General features: G+C 39.1%; 1 protein-coding gene across 31 annotated transcripts in view; it reads left to right on the plus strand.

The window, feature by feature from the left end:
- CADPS (calcium dependent secretion activator) overlaps positions 1-19,082 on the plus strand; it is a 359,086-nt gene that overhangs the window by 271,139 nt on the left and 68,865 nt on the right. For 18 of the 31 annotated variants that reach the window (XM_039482401.1, XM_039482397.1, XM_039482400.1 and 15 more), the window contains 4 exons: positions 8,272-8,378; positions 9,648-9,656; positions 14,652-14,808; positions 16,009-16,150. In XM_039482401.1, the coding sequence (XP_039338335.1) occupies positions 8,272-8,378; positions 9,648-9,656; positions 14,652-14,808; positions 16,009-16,150 (415 nt within the window). The remainder of the gene's footprint in view (positions 1-8,271; positions 8,379-9,647; positions 9,657-14,651; positions 14,809-16,008; positions 16,151-19,082) is intronic. The other 13 variants (XM_039482398.1, XM_039482407.1, XM_039482402.1 and 10 more) reach the window with 1 other exon arrangement.

Here is a 19,082-nt window from a genome sequence, read left to right on the forward strand (position 1 = left end):
ATATTCTGCTATCGTGACCCTTGGGATCTGTAGTTCAATTTCCTCATGTACCCATTCTCCTTATGAGCAGGGCTCATATGTCTCCCACGATGCACCCCCTCCCCCACCAATCGGGGAGACTGTGGAGAATCATGTGAAATGTAGTCTGAACAAGGGGCCTGGCCTATAGAAGAGAATGGGGGCATGATGCACCCAAACTTATAACTCCCACAATGCACTCTGGTGGCATTTCAGAACCAAACTCTTTCCGTTTTTGTTCAAAATACTTAATTTTTTTTTGTTTTCCCCCCAAAAGTAAAGATGTTCAGAGGAGAAGGATAACAATTTCTGACCAGCTCTTCAGCAGACAGTGGGCTGGTAGAGGGGAGAAGTATTTGGAACATCTAGTTCCTACAATGCAACACCCTAGGATGTGGTCAGGGGTGGGAAGGTTAGTGGCCTCTAGCCCCTGAGATACCTCCAAACTCTCAGGATCAGCAGGGGCCCAGAACTGAGGCAGAGGGAGGGATGAGCAGGGCAAGCCTGTGATTTCAAGGGGCTAGCGAGGAGTTGAAAGGAGTGCAGGACCCACAAGAAGGGAGAGAGTAGGGAGTGGTTGGGGCTTGTCTACTCGTTTTCTAGAGCAGTGGGGGTAGGAATTACAGACCAGGAGCTATTGGGGCTAGGGCAGGATGCATTTATCAGTGCGGGGAGGAAGAGCCCCAAATCATTTAGTCACTGATGTTATTTGGAAGTTCAGAATTGATTTTGTGTGGGGAGGGTGGGCTCAACAATATATTTGTAGGGAAGTGGGGAGGAGATGTAATTGGCAGACGCTCCACTTCTTTGAGGCACCATCCAGCACTGACGAGGCTAAGCCCAAGGCCTAAGCACCACTTGAGTACCACCTGAGTCCTCAAAATAGGGCTTGAGTGGTGCAGGGGCCTAGTGCTGACCCTAAACCCTGGGCTGCGTGTCTCCTTTCCTGAGCTTGCTCGTTGTATTCCTGCCCTGTCACCAGAGAGAACCATATTCTGTGTGTTGGCAGGCGGATAGCAATGATTCCATAGCCTGCATGAATCGTGTTGGGGAGGAGGGCCAGACCACCCTGCACTGAATGGCATGGAGCCATCACAAGGGAGCCTGGCAGACCCCAAGCATTATTGGTCTCCACTAATGTGAATCCCGGAATGTCTCGCAGTCCAGTGCTCAGAGTCACATGTGTAAGGCATTCGTTTGAGAGAAATCCAGCCGCTGAGAAGCACAGAAGAGGCCATTTTGCCAAACCCATTTTTTATAATTACAGCTGGGGTAGGGGGGGGAAATAACATGCAATGATTTTTAACAAATATTATTGTTTTTAAATGAATTCCCTTCAGCCATTCTCAATCCCCTTCTGTAGTCGCTACATGATTCAGTTTTGCCGGTATGGCTGTTCCTGAGTCTCACACTCAAAAGTTTCACGCATAACCCACACGCCTCTGGGGTGTGGTGTTCTGTCCCATCTAGTGGTACCGCGGCCACTTAGACAGAGGTTAATGAATCTGCTCTACAGCCTTGGCCAAGTGCCAGCTGGCTTTTAGCTCATGTGTTTAGCTCCAGAGATCCCAGATTCAATCCCGACGACCGGGATCTGTCAGTGTTACACATGCACAAATCCATCACCCTGCTTTGAAGAGTTTACCATCTCTAGTGAGTAGCACCCAAGAAATATTACAGAAAGTATGTACCCAAAATAATGGTGCCTTTTTTTTTAATGTGTATGTTACACTAGTTGCCGTATACAGCATTCTGGGAGCAAACCCTGCAACCTTTACTCACTTAAGTAATTCATATTCTTACAAGTAGGTCAATTGTCAGACCAGGCCCTATAAGTTTCTTATTTGTCCAGCTAATAGCTGGGAGGCAACAATTTGCCAGATAGTGAGTGAGTAACACCTACCTGCTGCCTTTCTGTTAATAACTCAGATTTGTAAGTCAGTCGGACACACATTAATGAACAATATAAAATATTTCTCATGTTAAAGCAAATTAATACTGGAATGGAATAAAAAAAAGAATGGGGAAGAAAAAGTGTTGGGGGAAATCAAAGTGAAACTAAATCTGCCTCCCTGAAAAAAATTGCAGAAGTACTGTTGAATTTCGTGAACATTGTAATGTTAAAGCATCCAGAGCTGTTCTAGCAAATGACTGGTGCTAAATATTAACCCAAAAACTTAAAGGAAACAAATGAGGTTGTACATATATAGCTGTTTGGGAGTCACACCCAGCAAAGCACTTAAGCTCATGTGTAACTTTAGCTGAGTAGTGGCATTGAAAGTCATGGGACTACTTGTGTGCTTAAATTTTAGCATGTGCTTAAGCGCTTTTTTGGATCAGGGCCAAAAAAAAGTTTTAATTTCCTTACGTTACAATCATAGGGCCAGCAAAGACGGAAGTAACACAAAAAGTCTCAGTCTAGAATAGAAGTAGCGATGAGATTTCTTCCTGCTGATCCAAAAGGTAAGAGAGACCACTGCAGCTAAGCCATTCCCAGCTGCTGTGCTGAGATTCCGGCCCTCCAGCCGCTGCTTTACTCAGACTTCAAGCAAAAGCCCAGGGTTTGGCTCTTAAAAAGTAAAAGAAATAAAAGCATCGAATACTCGGTGACTCAGTGAGTTGTTTGGCCCCATCATAATGAACCTGCCTTCATACATGGCACGCTCCATCACGTGTTACAATTGGGCATGATCATGTCTCCCCAAGAGGCGGCTGCAGTAGGAGTATGCTGGGTAGGACTGAAGTATATTTGGTGGAATGAGGAATCTCTCACACACCCACTGGGACAATTTGCTGAAAACCATGCAACAAAAGTCTCTTTTAAGCTGTCTCACGTATATTTTAATAGTGACATGCTAAGGCCTGCACCATTAGTTATCTTTTTCTACACTGCCTTCTTTCTTTTCTCCTCTTCTGCTTGTGACGCTTCCACAAAAATAGAAAACCATTGAGGTCGCACTATCCAGGCTTGTTCAACAGCTTCAGGATCCAGATGCCAATAAAGCTTGAAATATATTTTTTTCTGGGTATTGTAGGCATCTAGGTCTGGAGCAATCCGTAGATATTTCAGCTGCTGGCAGTGCAGTAGCTGGAAACATATTTGAGGCTTATGCAGGGTCAGATTACTGCAGGACTTGAACTGCCTGCTTCTCCTGGATGCAGTTTTCCTCTGGCTTTGGTACTGTTCTGAAAAACTCTGTCTCTCTGACACGCCAGTCACATTATGGGACCCAAACAGAGTAAATTGTATAGAGAGGTGTTACTGTAACATGGCTAATGTATGCATCTGGGAGCCAAGGTGTAGTAGCTGTCTATTAGAATTACCTCCCATCCTGGGATCCTTATGCAAACTTCCTTTTGTAATGTTTTGCCGTTAAATAGTCTCTTTAAATATGTGAGCTGAATTTAAGGGCCATCAGTATGTAGCTGAGTTGACTTCCTCTTGAAATGTTGAATCCGAATGAAAATCTGTAGTATCATTCCGTAAAGGCATATAATTTTCATTAGGTGGGGGGTGTAAGGAACGTTTTTGAGAAAGGGGCCCTTCTGGTAGATGACTACTAAGGATCAAGTTGTTTCTGGAATTGATTGAATAGATTTGTTTAAACTGTTAGCAGAAAAAACAAATGTTTTAAAGCTGAGGCTCTACATTAAATCATTTAACATCTTAAAGGAATGCAGGGCATGTGCGTCTCAAACTTTTATTCTTTAATGGATGGTGTATGAGAATATATTTGTCTATACCCTGATAATTTCTATAACACTATCAGAATTAAAAGCAATCACAAATCCACTTTGTGTAAACCAGCAGCCAAACTAATTTACTCCCTCCCTTGGAAAATGCAAGCAAAATGGAAAGAACTTTTGGCAACAGAACGTCCAGATAAATATGCCAGATTCCTTACAAACAAAATAATTAAAATAGTCACAATACAGTACTTGGGCTATTAAAAATGTGTTATTAAATATAACGGTAACTATAGCACCAGTATATTCATCATATATGATTTGTCTGTGTGTATGCAGAAGGAAAGGCTATTTTCATAGAATTTTTGCTATGCTGATATTGTAAACTATATGACAGATGGGTCAAGTCCTGATTGCAGTATTCTAACATTTGGAAGAGCAAGTAACATATTTGATAGAGCTGGCAAGTTTTATATATGATTCAACCCAGAATATAAAAGCCACTAGAATTCCAAGTTGAAAATAATTAAATGAGCTGGAAACAATCAGAAACCACACATTTTTTAAAGTGACAGATTTTTTTACATGTTTAAATTGCACGAAGAATGCAAGAATATTTTATAGCTCCTTTTCACCAACAGTGGTGTTTAAGTCTAAAATCTATAATTGGTCTTTGCAAAGCAATTAATTCCTATGTTCATTGTTTTGATATTAAACCTCACAATAGGCATTGGGGCACCTTCAATAGGGAACCTTTCTTACCATTATAGGGTGCAAAAACCAGGCAATATTATTTCAGATTTCTCACACACACCTATACGTTTTAAATTATCATACTAAACTCCTCCTTTTTGCGCTTGGCTACATGAAATACAATTAGCATTCCACTGAATTTTAAGCATCTTGATTGCAAAGCACTGTAACGTCGTAGAATCTGATGACTTCTAAAATATTTGTTGTCAAATGGTGTTATAATTGTGTAATACTTCAAGTAACAATAAGGAGCTTATTCCATTTGTGTTTTATCATTTCTGCTTGCTTTTCTTTCAAAGTTTACATCTTTTAGTCACTGTTTATGACGTCATATGTCTCTTTACTTTTGGTGTGTCTCTCTCCATCACTGACAAACAGCTCGTCCAGCTAAACCTAAGCCTAAGCCACCGGCTGGGCCATCACCATCCACTCAAACTCAGCCTAACATGATAAATCAGATGCTCAAAGGCATACCTAGACAAACACCAAGTACTGTAACCGTTTTTCCTTTCTTTTATTCAACCGTCTTCTAGTTTAGTGTTTTTTCGTTGTTTTAGTTTAGTTTAATATTAGGAAGCTAGTTCTACTGTAAGGATTTTTTAAATTATCTAGCACAACAAAGTAGACTTTTAGAGACGTAGAAACAGTAGTACTTATTTCAGAATGTCCACATTTTTTGTCTAGCAATGTCTGACATATGCAACATTTTCAAATATCAACGTCAGCACAAAATAACATTGTTGTTGCATAACATTTTGCATGATAACGATGAATATGTATGAGCTTTAAACGATGTTGTATGAAATGTTTGATAAGTATATGGTATACGTTTCATTTAACTGTCAGTGCTCCAGCTATCTCAACAGAATATTCTGATGTATAGTAACTTACCCAGGGAAATATTTAAAATAAGAAAAAAAAAGATTGACATCTGTTGGCTGCCAAAGTTGATAAAGCAAAATATTTTCTTTAAAGACAGCATCTCTGAGCAGTTGTTCTTATTAACACTTTTGTCTTTTAGTTGTGTTTGAGAGCAGATCACTGCCACGAATGAAAGAACAAACCATATCAGGATTTATACTTCTCGCGTTGCAGTCAATGTCAAAGCTCCCATTGACTTCAGTGCTGTGGGAAAAGCACCCATGTGTTTTGGAAGGTTTTTGTGACCTGTTATTGCACAAAAGGAAAATGCTGTTTCTGCTGAGCCGTTTGCATGGATAAAAGAGAGAATGACAAGTTACTAATTAGCTCTCCGCTCAGTATTTGCCTTGAGAAAATATGTGAAGGGAAACATGGGGAACACGTTTCAAACTGGAGCAGGGGGTAGGGTGACCAGACAGCAAGTGTGAAAAATTGGGACGGGGTGGGGGGTAATAGGTGCCTTTATAAGACAAAGCCCCAAATATTGGGACTGTCCCTACAAAATCGGGATATCTGATCACCCTAGCCGGGGATGACCCTAAAGTCCATATTTAGTGCCCAACCCATCAGAACATCTGCACAAAAACTACTTCACAGGATTGGGGCCACATAAATAGAAATGATCTGATTTTTAAAGGAACCGAACATCTATTGCGCCCATTGATTTTAGGTTTAGATGCTCATCACTTTTTTAAAACTTAAGGCACCAACATAGATGCCTAACTGTGGACTTAGGTCCTTAATTTTAGGCTTCTGATATTGAAAATGTTGGCCATTGTTTTTAATGAGAAACCATTTAACTATAGGGATGTGTTCAAAAAAAGTTTCAGGTGAAATCCTGGCCCTGTTACAGTCAACATCAAAACTCCCATAGACTTCAGAGGGGCCAAAACAGCTTCCATAATTCTTGCAGGCCCTGATTCAGCAAAGCACTTACCTCTGTGCTTAACTTTAAGTTTGTGTTTAAGTCAATCAGATACGACTAGAATGTTCAGCGGCATCTTAAGGAGATGGGCATCCAGCTGCAGTTGAATATCAGCTGATTCCCTCTGGCTCCTTTGAAAATCCCACTCTAGTGCCTTGCTAAATAGGGATGGACCATTAAGTGCTTTGCTGAATTGGGGATTAGTTAAACTGCATTTACACCACTTTAATTCTGTCAGGCCTGGTCTACACCTAAAAGTTAGGTCAACACAACTACAGCTGTGTTTCAGACCCCTGCACACTATAGCTGTACCAGCCTAACCCCCAAGGTAGACACAGCTTGGCTGATGGAAGAATGCTTCCATCACCCTACCTATTGTTGCCCAGGGAGAGGGAGTTCCTACAGTGACGGAAAACCCCATCTGTCCCTGTTGGAAGCATCCACACTATGGCACTACAGCAGTATAGCTACAGTGCCATCGCTCTGCCCCTGTAGCACCTCTAGTGCTGGCATGGTTTTAGGGTGCCCGCAAAGGGGTTTAATGCAGTTTAACTTATCCACTTTAAATTCACATGTTTAGTGAATTCGGGTTAACATTCCTGAGTGTTTCCATGTAGACAAGTCCTAAGTTCTTAGGGACCCAGCTCATGAGCTATCTACACTACAGGCCTTACAGTGGCACAGCCACTGTAAGCTCTTCCATGTAGCCTTTCTATGCTGATGGGAGGGGAGAGAGCTCTCCCGTTGGCATAATTAATCACAACGAGCAGCAGTAGCTATGTCAGCAGGAGAGCGCTGTCCACACCGGTGCTTTTATCAGTGAAACTTATATCAGTCAGAGGGGTGTGTTTTTCACACCCCTGACTGACAAAAGTTTTACCAACAGAAGTGCTAGTGTACACATAGCCACTGTTGCATTTGGCCAGCTCCTTGGACTTTTTCATTGATATCTGGATTATTAGTGAGTAGTGGGGTTTATATATTTATTTATTCAGATTTCTAATGAAATATTCCGAACGGTTTGTCTACTGTACATAACATTTAATATATTGATGCATAAGCATTAGTATAAGATGTACATGAGCATTAGGTTGACTTCATTTTAGAAGGTTTGGAGAATACTGCAAGATAGTATGAAATAGCTCTGTGTTTTTCTCCACCTTGCTTCGGTATTTGAACTCGTGTGATTTATTTAAGGGATTTTATGCTTTAAAGTTGAATATGTTTTCCCATAAAACTGTACTTATAAACCAGTGGTCTGATTTACCACTGTGTCCCTCCAACTTTACTCAAGCATAACTCCCTTGTTTTCAGTGTAGTTATATCCAGGAGTAACCAGGGGTGAATTGGACCTGCAATTTTTATTCTATATAGTTGGGGCCACGTATAAAGTTTCTATAAGTTTGACGTTTCTTTTTATTTTATTCCCCATTATATATATATAAGGAATATCTCTTAAATGGGTAAAATCTTTCAGAACAGTAGAATCTTTTTAAGCACACCCATTGTATATCATTGAAATTAATGTATCACTGTTATATTCAACAACTTATTTTTTTAAAAGCTCCATTTAAACAAAACTCTACAAATTATGTGTACATCAAATATATAATAGCACAGTCTAACCAGAAAGATACATATTGTCATCTGTTAAAAGATAGATGCTGTCTCTATGGAATTTGCTATTCTGTTAGTTTGAATTAATAAAGTGTCACCAACACAAAATGGAAAGTAAAACAATTCACATAGTATTTTGAAATTCAGAGCTGGAGCACTGCGTTTTCATAGTACAAATAACAAATGTGGCTTTACGGTTTGCTCAGTACTAATTATAGAGCATTTAACACTTGCATGAAAAGATTTTTAGAGTTATTAACTATTATGGAACTTTTTCCACTTAAATCTATTGGCCATACATCTAGCCTCTCATGTTTCACTCCATTTTAACTCAAGTTCTTGTGCTACAGAAAATGTAGGCCGGTTAGTCACTCCTGCCAAAAAGCTAGAAGATACAATACGTCTGGCAGAACTGGTAATTGAAGTTCTACAGCAGAATGAAGAACACCATGCAGAGGTGAGTAGCAGGGCTCTAGCATGTCTTTGGACAGGATCTTTTTGGTTTTGGAGAGCTTTGTCCATTTCGCTGTGCTGAATGTTGAACCACACCATGTGGTTTCATATCACTGTTAAAGCAACCTGGTCTTCTTAAATAACTGTCAAAATATAATTGCAGAAAAAATAAACTTGGGGAAGTCAGTTTTTAGAGGAGGGGAAGGGTTATGCAAAATTGGCCAAATTCTGCTCTTGTCAGTGAGAGCTGAATTTGGCCAACCCACCAGACTAATCACAATATAAAGTCTGTCCACTTTCAAGAAGGGTCATGGGTTTCCAAAAAGTCATGTTTATACTTCCAAGCATAATGAAATGAATCAGTTTCAGCCTTATCCAAACAGCATTCCCTTGTCACCATTCAGCATTTGTAGCAAAGAAAAAGCACCACAAATGTTCAAGCTATTTTTGGTCTGTTTCTTTCTATATAAAATTCTTTTAACAATTTTTTTGTTTCTTTTTCACTTGTGTCATTGAATATGATGATCTTCTTTTACTCACTGTGGCTTTTCAGTCAGCTATGCCTTTCTCAGCCTGTTTGGAGTATCCTACTTGTGCTGTGGCTGAAATGAATTGTCCTCTGTTACTGAATATACAGGTTATCCAGTACTTAGCAAAATGAAAAATAGCTTTATTCTTCAAAGCTGTCTAGCAGAAAGATTCTTGTTTTAATAAGACTTTTAAACAGGGAATCCATATCTCGCTAAGTCCAAAATATTATGAGAACCTCAGTAGCATAGGTTGTGATCTTGTGACCACTTAAACACGTGAGTAATTGCATTGAGGTGTATAACCTCATTGACGAGATGTCATGAGATTTTCATCTCGGTGGGACTACCCACATGAGTAAAGTTACACGTGTGTAAGAATATACAGGATCAGGCCCTTTGTTCTCTGCAAATCCAGTACTCTGTGATAATTGTCATAAAGCTGATCATTTTAAAACTCAGATTTAACAATTATTTGTTTATAACTTTAGTATTGTTACAATCATTCACTATTTTCTCTTCTCCTTCACATTTTTAAATATATATATATATATTGCATTAAATAAATTTGATAAATAATGTCACAATCACCGAAAAAAATCATTCTGATGTATATTAAATTTACAGTACAATCTAACTTATTTCTACAACACAACCATCCACGAGTCCCAACTAATGCCTGATTGCATATTTAAATTTCCTCCCTGTTTTTCTACTGTTCATTCAATCTTGGATGATCCTGGCAGGGGAAAGAGGTATGTGACTAAACTGAATGAAATGAGTCACCTCCTGTCATATTTCGTGCATGCCCTCTCGGTGCCATGTTTCCTAATGGGATTTTACCTGGGTGATCCTTGCTTTGTAACTTTGGTCCAAGGAATGTAACAGCAACTTCAGAGTGACGGCTTGTGGAATTGGTAGCCCTCCACAGAGGGGTAAATGTGGGACAGTATCCAGTCCAAGCATGTACCAATGAGTATATTTTACAAGCACTGCAGTTACATCCCAACACAACCCTTACCTGCCTGGAATCTTTCCTCAGCCTGTTGTTACCTATGTTGTTCTGCATTTACCTGATCTATAGTACACCACTGCAATTATGAAATAAGTGATAAACAGTTAGGGTGATAATAGTCTTCCTTTAATTTTGTCTGTGTGTGTACTGTACTAGATATACAGTATTTATATAGAGAGAGAGAATATACTGTGGTGAAGAGTGAAATAATCTTTATTTTCGTTTATTTGGGAGGCTAGCTCTAAGAGTCGGAAAGAGCAGAATGCCGCAGAGCTACATGTGAATTGTGATAGACTGTCTACAGAAAATAATACTTTATTCCACTCATCACCGTCATATATTCTATGTACGCACTGTAAGGAAAGAACTCTCTTTAGTTTTTAATGCTAGTTATTTTTATAATGGCAGCATGTTGTGAGGCAAGTGGCTATGATGCTGGGCACGTGTTCTGTCCGCTACATTGGGAAGATAAAAATATGCATCATGGTGTTTGTGGCAATAGGAGGGGAACATGTATACTCTGCTCCTACTTTGGATGATGATCTGAAAGGGTGACATTCATCCCTGTCCAGAGGGCCAACACAAAGTCTTATTTTGGGGGGTCTAAGGGTCTGTCTACACTGCAATTAGACACCCGAGTCTGGCCTGTGCCAGCTGACTTGGGCTCACGCAACCTGGGCTAAGGGGCTGTTTAATTATAGTGTAAATGGTCAGGCTCATGCTGCAGCCCAAGCTCTGGGACCCTCCCATCTCTCAGGGTCCTAAATCCTGGGCTCCAGCCTACGTCTACACCACAATTAAACCGCCCCTTAGCCCAAACCCAAATCAGCTGGCACGGGCCAGACGTGGGTGTCTAATTGCAGTGTAGACATATCCTAAGTGGGACTTAAGTGGTGCACAGGAATTGTGCTGACCACTGCCCAAAGGGTGAATTTCACCCCAATGAGGAAAACAATAGGTTGAATGTGGTTTTATCATGTGGCTTTTATGGTATGTACAACTATATCCACATTATTTCCTTTGTTATTGTGCAGATTTCATGAGATTTTGCCAAATAACTGCATTGTACGCAAAGGAGACACCTGCAGGGATATTTATATATAAGCTCAATTATCAGAAGTGTTACGCACTGTGACATTTTAGAAATGTCTTCTCAGTATCTTACATATGGTCGAAAAAAGTCTTCACGGTTAAGTTCAAGATTTTCTGTCTAAGTTTTCTGCTTATATCAATGTAACTAAGTCTACCTTGTGGGCTTAATTACTCCAAATGAGTTTTCACATGAGGTTTTTTTTTCTGTTCACCTGGAGTTAGTAAAGACCACCCACGACGCTAGAGATGACTCATATGTCTAGTTGGATATCCCTCAAGAAAACAAAGTTGTCACTTACTGGAGAAATGCCAGGATCAGTAGCATTTGCACATTGAAATTAGCCCGTTTTGTTCTAGCATGTGAATGCATGTAAACATGCCAACAATACACATTACAGACTCATAAAACAAATTTGAGAGCCCACAAATGGCCACTACCCTATGGGAAAAATTTGAAAAATATTAACATGGAGAAATTATATTTTATTAAGTTGTTTTTGTTAGTCACAATAAGAAATAAAATTGCCCAGACAAAAGTGCAGACGAAACATCCATTGTACAGTATGTACACGACTATAATACATGAGAGCTTAGACTCATGTCATTTCTCTCATCAGGTGTCTCCAAAGTTGATTCTCTTCCACATGGAAGAATGATTGTAAATGTCATAAGACCTAAGCCTTCATGTATTTTTAATCTTGTCCTCTCTCTCTCTATGTATATGTATGTATATGTATATATGTATTTTAACTCTTTGAAGATATGCATATATACATGTGTACCTGTGTGTAAGATATACAATATTAGGTGTGTTTGTCTAGAAAGCACACTTTTATCCTTAAATCATATTGAAGCAAAGCAGGTAAGTAGATGATTGATAAAATTGAAAGAGATTTTTGAGTGATGAAATGTTACTTCTCTCATTTCAAGAAATTAGTGCCTAGCTGTGAAGGGGTGAGGGAATCCCAGACATGAGTTGGATAATTATGAAGGTAGAATTTGATAATTCCAGCAGAAATAAAAGTATGACTGTGTTTTTCACAAGTGATCACATATTGATTTTCTTGTTAATTTCTTTTTAAAAAAAATTCTTTCTCATGAAAGCAGATTTTCTTGCAGGACTCTTAAATAAATATTTTGGGATTTGTTGGAGAAAATATTATTTTTCTCCCCCCAAAACAGTGATTTTGTTCATCTTCATGGACAGAGTTACTAACAGGATTCTTAGCACTCAGATCCATTTGCTAATAACTTGGCAAGGGGACAGGATTTTATATTCTTAAGAAACAAAGGCCTAGCCAGAAAAAAATGTAGCATTGCAAATATCAGCTCTTCCAAACTAGTTTTAAAAAATTGTTTTAAAGGGACACTGTCAACCACCATCGCTTTTATGTTTTTTACCTTTGGAGAAAATTTGAGCAGACATTGAAAGCAGAATTGATTCCTGCCACTTTTGCTTCAGATGATCTTGCTGTTGGAGAATATTGTGTAAAAATATCCAACCCACCATCACATCAAAGCAGCATTTTCACATCTCTCTCTCTCTCCCTTTTGGACATGAACTCCAGAGAGAGCCGCTAACAGCACTGGTTCACACTCAGCTGTGCTGAGCGGCCTTGCACTGTTCATGGCAGTCATAGAATTACTCAGCAAACACATTAGCAAAAGTCCAAGACGGTCTTTGCATCTGACCCTGGGCTTACTGAACATCCATGGGGGCAGATTTTTTTTCAGTGATGTCACGCATGATGGATGTCACTTTGCAATCTGCCCAGGCTAAGGGACTGCGTGTTGCTGAGTTGGAGAATTTCTTCGTGCTGCTCCAGGGAACAAGTAAAACTGCACCAGGTCTATACCCAGTGCAGCATGTGTTCCCCAGTGTGCCAGCACTGATCTGCTACTGGGCATTAATTGGTGGGGGGGCTGGAGCTAAGGTTTCTCCCATTCTCCACCCTCTCTCTCCTCTTCCTGCCCACTGGAGCCCGCTTCCCTCCGAGTGCAGGAAATGGTGATAAGATGCACCAGTGCAAGGGTTAAGGGCACACCGTCCTGCCCCTCATTCCCTGGGGCTGGCACACAAGGCAGGCCGCACTTATACAATTATACACACCGTGGGCCTGATTCTTTACTCTTTTCCACTGGTTTTATGCTGGTGTGACTCTGTTGAGGTCAGTGGAGGTAGAGTGGCATAAAATTGGGATAGTGAAATGGAGACTCAGTCCCATGGCTTTGTAGCTTGTGTAGCTGGAAGCCGAGTACAAGGGAGACCAAATGGGAAACTATTCAAGGGATTCTGCCATTGGCAGGAACGTTGTTATGAGGTACAGGTACCTGTATACGGCAAAACACCCTCCTTAGTCTAACATTCTAAAACAAGCTCAGTAATAAGGATTAATGAACAAATGCTTCTATTATTGATGTCAATGGCAGAACTTCAGTGCATGCAAGATCGAGCCCTAAGAAAGAAAGAAGTCCATTCTGTCCATTCACATCTGACAGAAAGTTACTCCTTCCAGGAGGCAAAAATACATATTCCTGGCTGACAGGTTCTCTTTAAACTGACATGTTTATTCTCAGTCTTCTTTGTTCCATCTTTCTAGTCTGGTGTTTATTTATTAGGTTTCCTTCTCTTGGAAAGTCTGGGATGATATTTCTTAGGTAGACACTTTAAATCTTTGAGTAGTTTCCTATCACCTAAAAATTACTGCACACGGTCCTATTGACAGCACCGCTCATACTGCATGTTCCCAGCCAGAGGTGATTACTAAACACGCATGCATGCGTTTGAAACACATTCGCATCTGAGCCATGTATGATGTGAATGTCACTTCAGAGAACCTGTACAGTGAATTTTAAGGACCCATGTGCATGAAAATGAGTTACTTCACTGATATTTTTTGGTTTTCAAGTTTATATATGTTTTCCTGCCTCAGTAAAGTCCTGGCTTGATTTTGATGTTTTACGACTGGTATCCTGACATGTCTATAACATAGTTCTGAAATTGGTTACAAACATTTTCATAATAAGGGGCATTGTAAATAATGCTAGTAAGTTTAAAGAGCTTTATACCTAACCATGTAAAATGAAAGGTGCTGTAGTAATTTTTACTGGTGATGCTTGAAATATTTCTAGATAAGTGATTTAGGAAAGACTATGAAAGTGCAGGCTTCTAGCATTTCAAGATGAACAGTAATAGTGAATCCAAATACATTTAAAAACCACTGAAAAACGTAGCAGAAAACCCACAAACACAGTGAAGAAACTCCCAGATTTCTATACCTTAGAATAAGAACTAGTTGACTCCTCCAGTAAATAGCATGATTCAAGAAAAATTTTAGTGAGTTATTGTAAATTGAACAGACCTACCTTTTCTGTCATGTTACAACTGATTATTTGTACAGTGAAGTTCTGAATATATGCGCTATGAGACATTTCTGTATCAAAATGGTAGGTGCATAATTTATGTGATTTGCACTGTACATGCTGTGGCTAACATTTGAAAGCACTGTTCTCTTTACAATAAAGCTGGTTTCCCCTGGGATGCACATCTGTTTTTAAGATAAATGGTCTCATCTCATTGACTGTGCTTTAATGGAACTAATACATTTCTTTATTATTGTTTTTTTTTCTACCAAATTTTAAGGCATTTGCGTGGTGGTCAGACTTAATGGTTGAACATGCAGAAACCTTCCTGTCATTGTTTGCGGTGGATATGGATGCTGCGTTAGAGGTGCAAGCCCCAGACACGTGGGACAGCTTTCCACTATTTCAGCTCCTAAATGATTTCCTCCGTGCTGACTGTATGTATTGTATTTTGACCATGTATTTTGATAGGGCAAATCTGCCAGGTTATTGATGCTATTTCTGGCCTTTCCATACTGTACAGAAAACCAGTATGGGGTGGTACTTTAAAACAAATGTGTCCGTTTAATTTTGTGATTGCCTTAGGGGAAAATTGCTGCGTATATCATTTATTTATTTTACTTTAATATAAAAAAAATCTTCTTTTCCTGCCTTTCATTTGCTCAGGAATTTGTTTTAAGTAAAGATAAATTCCTGTTCAAAGTCAGGGAGTGGAACTTCTGTAATGTCCTATTCACTCAGGTTCCATGGTGGTAAGTGCATTATTGATGGTTAGTAAATTACTGTTATTTTCATTAAGCATTTCTGCCTGCACCATATTTTACAAAATATGGAGTCTCTACCCTCTCCCCCCCCCAGCAAGAGTTTAATAAAAGGAAAGGAAAGACATCTGGGTTTTATATTGAGTAAAATAAATGACATAAGGTTACTTTATACGCAAGAGAAATGCAAAGAAGCAAGGTTAGCCGTGGATTGAACTGTTTTCTCTCCTGTCATGTTACATGCTGGTAGGACAGGTAAGAGTTCCAGAAGTGCCCCCTATTGGCCTAACTCTGCTCCCATTGAAGCCAATGCTCTTAATTCCTGTTAACAGCAATGGGAGCAGAATTAGGCCAATTCTGAGTGCTCTTGGAAATCCCACGCAGTGCTGTCCAGTCCCATCTGACCCATGTTAGTAAATTAGACCCCAATCTTGCAAAAAGAGCCTATTGCAGAATCAGGGCCTTAATTAGCTTCTTAAGACATGCCTAATGAGTGTTGAGGTTCCTCTTAGGAGAAAAACAATTTCCTGAATAAGAGTAGTGATTCTCTAATGAAGCATTGATTTCCCAGCCTGCACAGGCAGTGATGTTTACCACACTGTTTCATTTGTACTCTTTTTATAATAGCAAATAGTACATAATTGTTTTATCTCCAAATTTGATACTAATGGAGAAGAGCTACTGTTTGATTGTTCCAGTTAAGAGCTCAATCCTGCTGTGTTTATCACTGATCTTGATGGTTCAGGACTCCCAGTTATGAAATTTCTTCATATTAGCCAGCATATTCGTTGTGTAATAAAATGCCACTACTTGTGGGTTGTTACAGAGGATTCAGTAACAATAGTTTCTTACTATACTTTTATTTATCTATTCTAGATAATTTGTGCAATGGAAAATTCCACAAACACCTTCAAGACCTGTTTGCTCCACTTGTTGTTAGATATGTCGATCTGATGGAGTCCTCAATTGCACAATCAATTCACAGGGGCTTTGAGCGGGAATCATGGGAGCCAGTAAAGTAAGGAAATCTCCTTTGATACAATCGGAGTTTGGGTGCAAATGGATGGAGATTCGTACAGAGATGAAGTAGTGAACACTAGATTGGACATCCAGCAAATGCCTTATATTTTCTAGTACAATCCTAAAAATATAAGGCCTAATTTGTTAAGGGTTTTAAAGGTTTATGAGATAAACAATATGTGATTTTTTTTTTAGTGCAATGCTGACTTAAGTTGAACACTTTAGCTGTGCAAATGGAAATATGAGAAACATGAAATCCTCTCATTTTGCTTGGCTTTTTAGATCTTACTACCCAATCTAAAAAGCCTTTTCCAATGCTGCTCTTAAATGCAAATAGCTTCTTTTCAGAACAAAAACCTTGCTTTACTGTGTTCGGTCCAGCCCTATACATTGGGTGGGTCACTATTGCAATTTTTATTCCAAAAACTCATTTTTTTCCACCCACCCTGTGAAGGAATAATGCAGGGATGTGCTTTGTCAGTTCAGCTCCACTGCTGGTTGCTGGATTGATTTTTTTAAATATAATCTGTGAAGGGCACCAGCGCAAGATGCTGCTTTAAAGCTATGCACTTTCAGAAATAAACCTCTTTAAACCAGGTTCGGGAGAGATCCCGGAGGTACCTGCCCTAAAGGGAAACTTGGTGTGCTAACTGCTGGGGAGCAGAAATTAGAGGGAAGATTTGGGCAACACTATTTACTGATCTCATAGAAGTGATAGCTTAAAACTAAGAAATAAATGTAGCGAGAGACCAAACTCTTAGCCAAAGATCTGTGCAATTTTGAAAACATAAAGTCCTTTAAAACAATGGCAATTTTACAGTATAATTATTACTTCTTAAGTTTCTAAGCATTGCAGAATACTGTCATGCTTGTTCCAAGAAGGCACGGTTAGATACTATGAAGGACGTGTATCCTTTAAAAAAAAAATTAAAAGAGTAAGCTGAAAGATACCCAGTACAGGATATTGTTCTTCTCTGAAAAGTTACTGTGTAACAGGGGGTGTGTCTTTCAGTGTTTTCCATACCAAAAAGAGATTCCATACCAGTTAAAAGAGATTTTGTGCTGACAGCCAGCCCTCCAAATTCAACCTGGAATATGATTATCCAGGATGGTTCTTGCTTTCTAGTACATCACCACCAGCGGTAAAGTTTTTTGTGTGCTAAATTAGGCCCTCATTTACACCCGCGCAATCCCCCTTTTCAGTCATTTATCCCTTTTACAGAGGGACAAATGACTGCAACTCAGTATTCCATTATGTTGATACATGAGAAGGAATAGAAGAATCCAGCTCACTTTCCCTTTGCTGTCTTGGCTTTGCAGTGTTAACAGGATTAAAAACACTAAAAATTCATTTTTACTCTAAAATAAGCAGATGTAACTCTGAAAATTCACAGGAAATGGATCTTTGAGTGGCAAAATGCCATTTTTACATAATCATTTCTTCAGATAGAACTGCATTTTAAAGTTAGCATTAGCTTTAATTTTACAGCATGGCTTTAGTAATAGATATGTTATAAAATTGGTGCAATCACTTCATGTAACCATGCTACTTAACCATGCATTTGACAAATAATTAGCTCCTTTTATTTTATTTGTTTTAAATCAGAAACTTGAATATGTTTAAAAATAATGAATATTCTTGGTTTTAACTAACCTTAGACTCAAATATAGATTTATATAAATGTATGTTTCTGTCACAACGTTTGGGTTTTGAAATGTTTTCTCAATGTTTTGGATATGTGGAACATAATCACTTTCAAAATTAAAGTAGGGAGTTTCTGATATGTTAATGCTATAATTTTAATGTATCCTTCAAGTTATGAAAACTTCTTTTCTTAGTCTAATGTTTCACTTTGAGACTAATCTGTCTCATAGAGTGAACTGGGATGCTTAAAAGTGCTTTGACACGGAGTACGTGTTCTGTTCATGGAAAGCTTATGTTCCTTTAGTGAAAACATGCATTTTAATAATTTCTTTCACTAGCAGATACTTCATTCTTAATTTACCAGAGAGAGAGAGTTGTTAAAGATAACTCATTGGGATTTGCCATAAGGCCAGTGAACATATCTGTGCAAAACATAGAGTACAATATGCACTGCGTGAAGGAAAATAGGGACTCTTATTCCGATCTTACTGATGATCATTTGGGGCATGGTTCAGAACTAGATGTTAAGGAATCTTCTTTCGGTGTCTCATGGGCAGGCAATGTGCTATTCTTTACCAGACTGGATGTTTTCCTAGAAGATCTGCTCTAGGAATTATTTTGGGGGAGTTCTCTGGCCTGTGTTGTACAGGAGGTCAGACTAGATAATCACAATGGTTCCTTCTGGCCTTGGAATCTATGAATCCACAATAAACCTGCGAGCAGACTCAACATAACAGATGTATTTTACTTACTCTCCCCAACTCCACCACATACCTCCTCTTTCAGCTACCCATTCACACTATAAGACAGTTGATTTCTTTGGGCCATTTGTCCTATTTTGCAGCTCTACGGAGGTGACAATTGATAACCACCACTTCACATTTCCCAGATGAGTGCACAAGATTGTTTACACACTGATATTTGCCTGTTTTTACATTCACAAGAAAGTCTGAAAGAAATAGCATTCTAATACTGCAACAGTGCAACAGACACTAACTTGACCTTCTCCTGTTACACTATTGCATAGTAATGTAGCAGCAACAGTGGAAATGATACTGCTAAAAACATAAAACATCTTTGCCCTTGGAAAATTCTGCACAGCTTTACTCAGCTTTGAAGAAAGGCTTTCAACTTGGCCTGAAGAGGTGAAGCAGAATACATGTCTACTGCTATCCTGCTTTAGATCTTTACATCAAATTGTGAGAGTAAAATTCCATTACCTCGTGACAGCCAGGAAATTATTCCACAGCATAGTCTTTTTTAAAGGCTTCTCTGTGCTCATGCT

Source organism: Mauremys reevesii, linkage group 7 (genome assembly GCF_016161935.1).
Source record: "Mauremys reevesii isolate NIE-2019 linkage group 7, ASM1616193v1, whole genome shotgun sequence".
NCBI classification, from domain to species: Eukaryota; Metazoa; Chordata; order Testudines; family Geoemydidae; genus Mauremys; species Mauremys reevesii.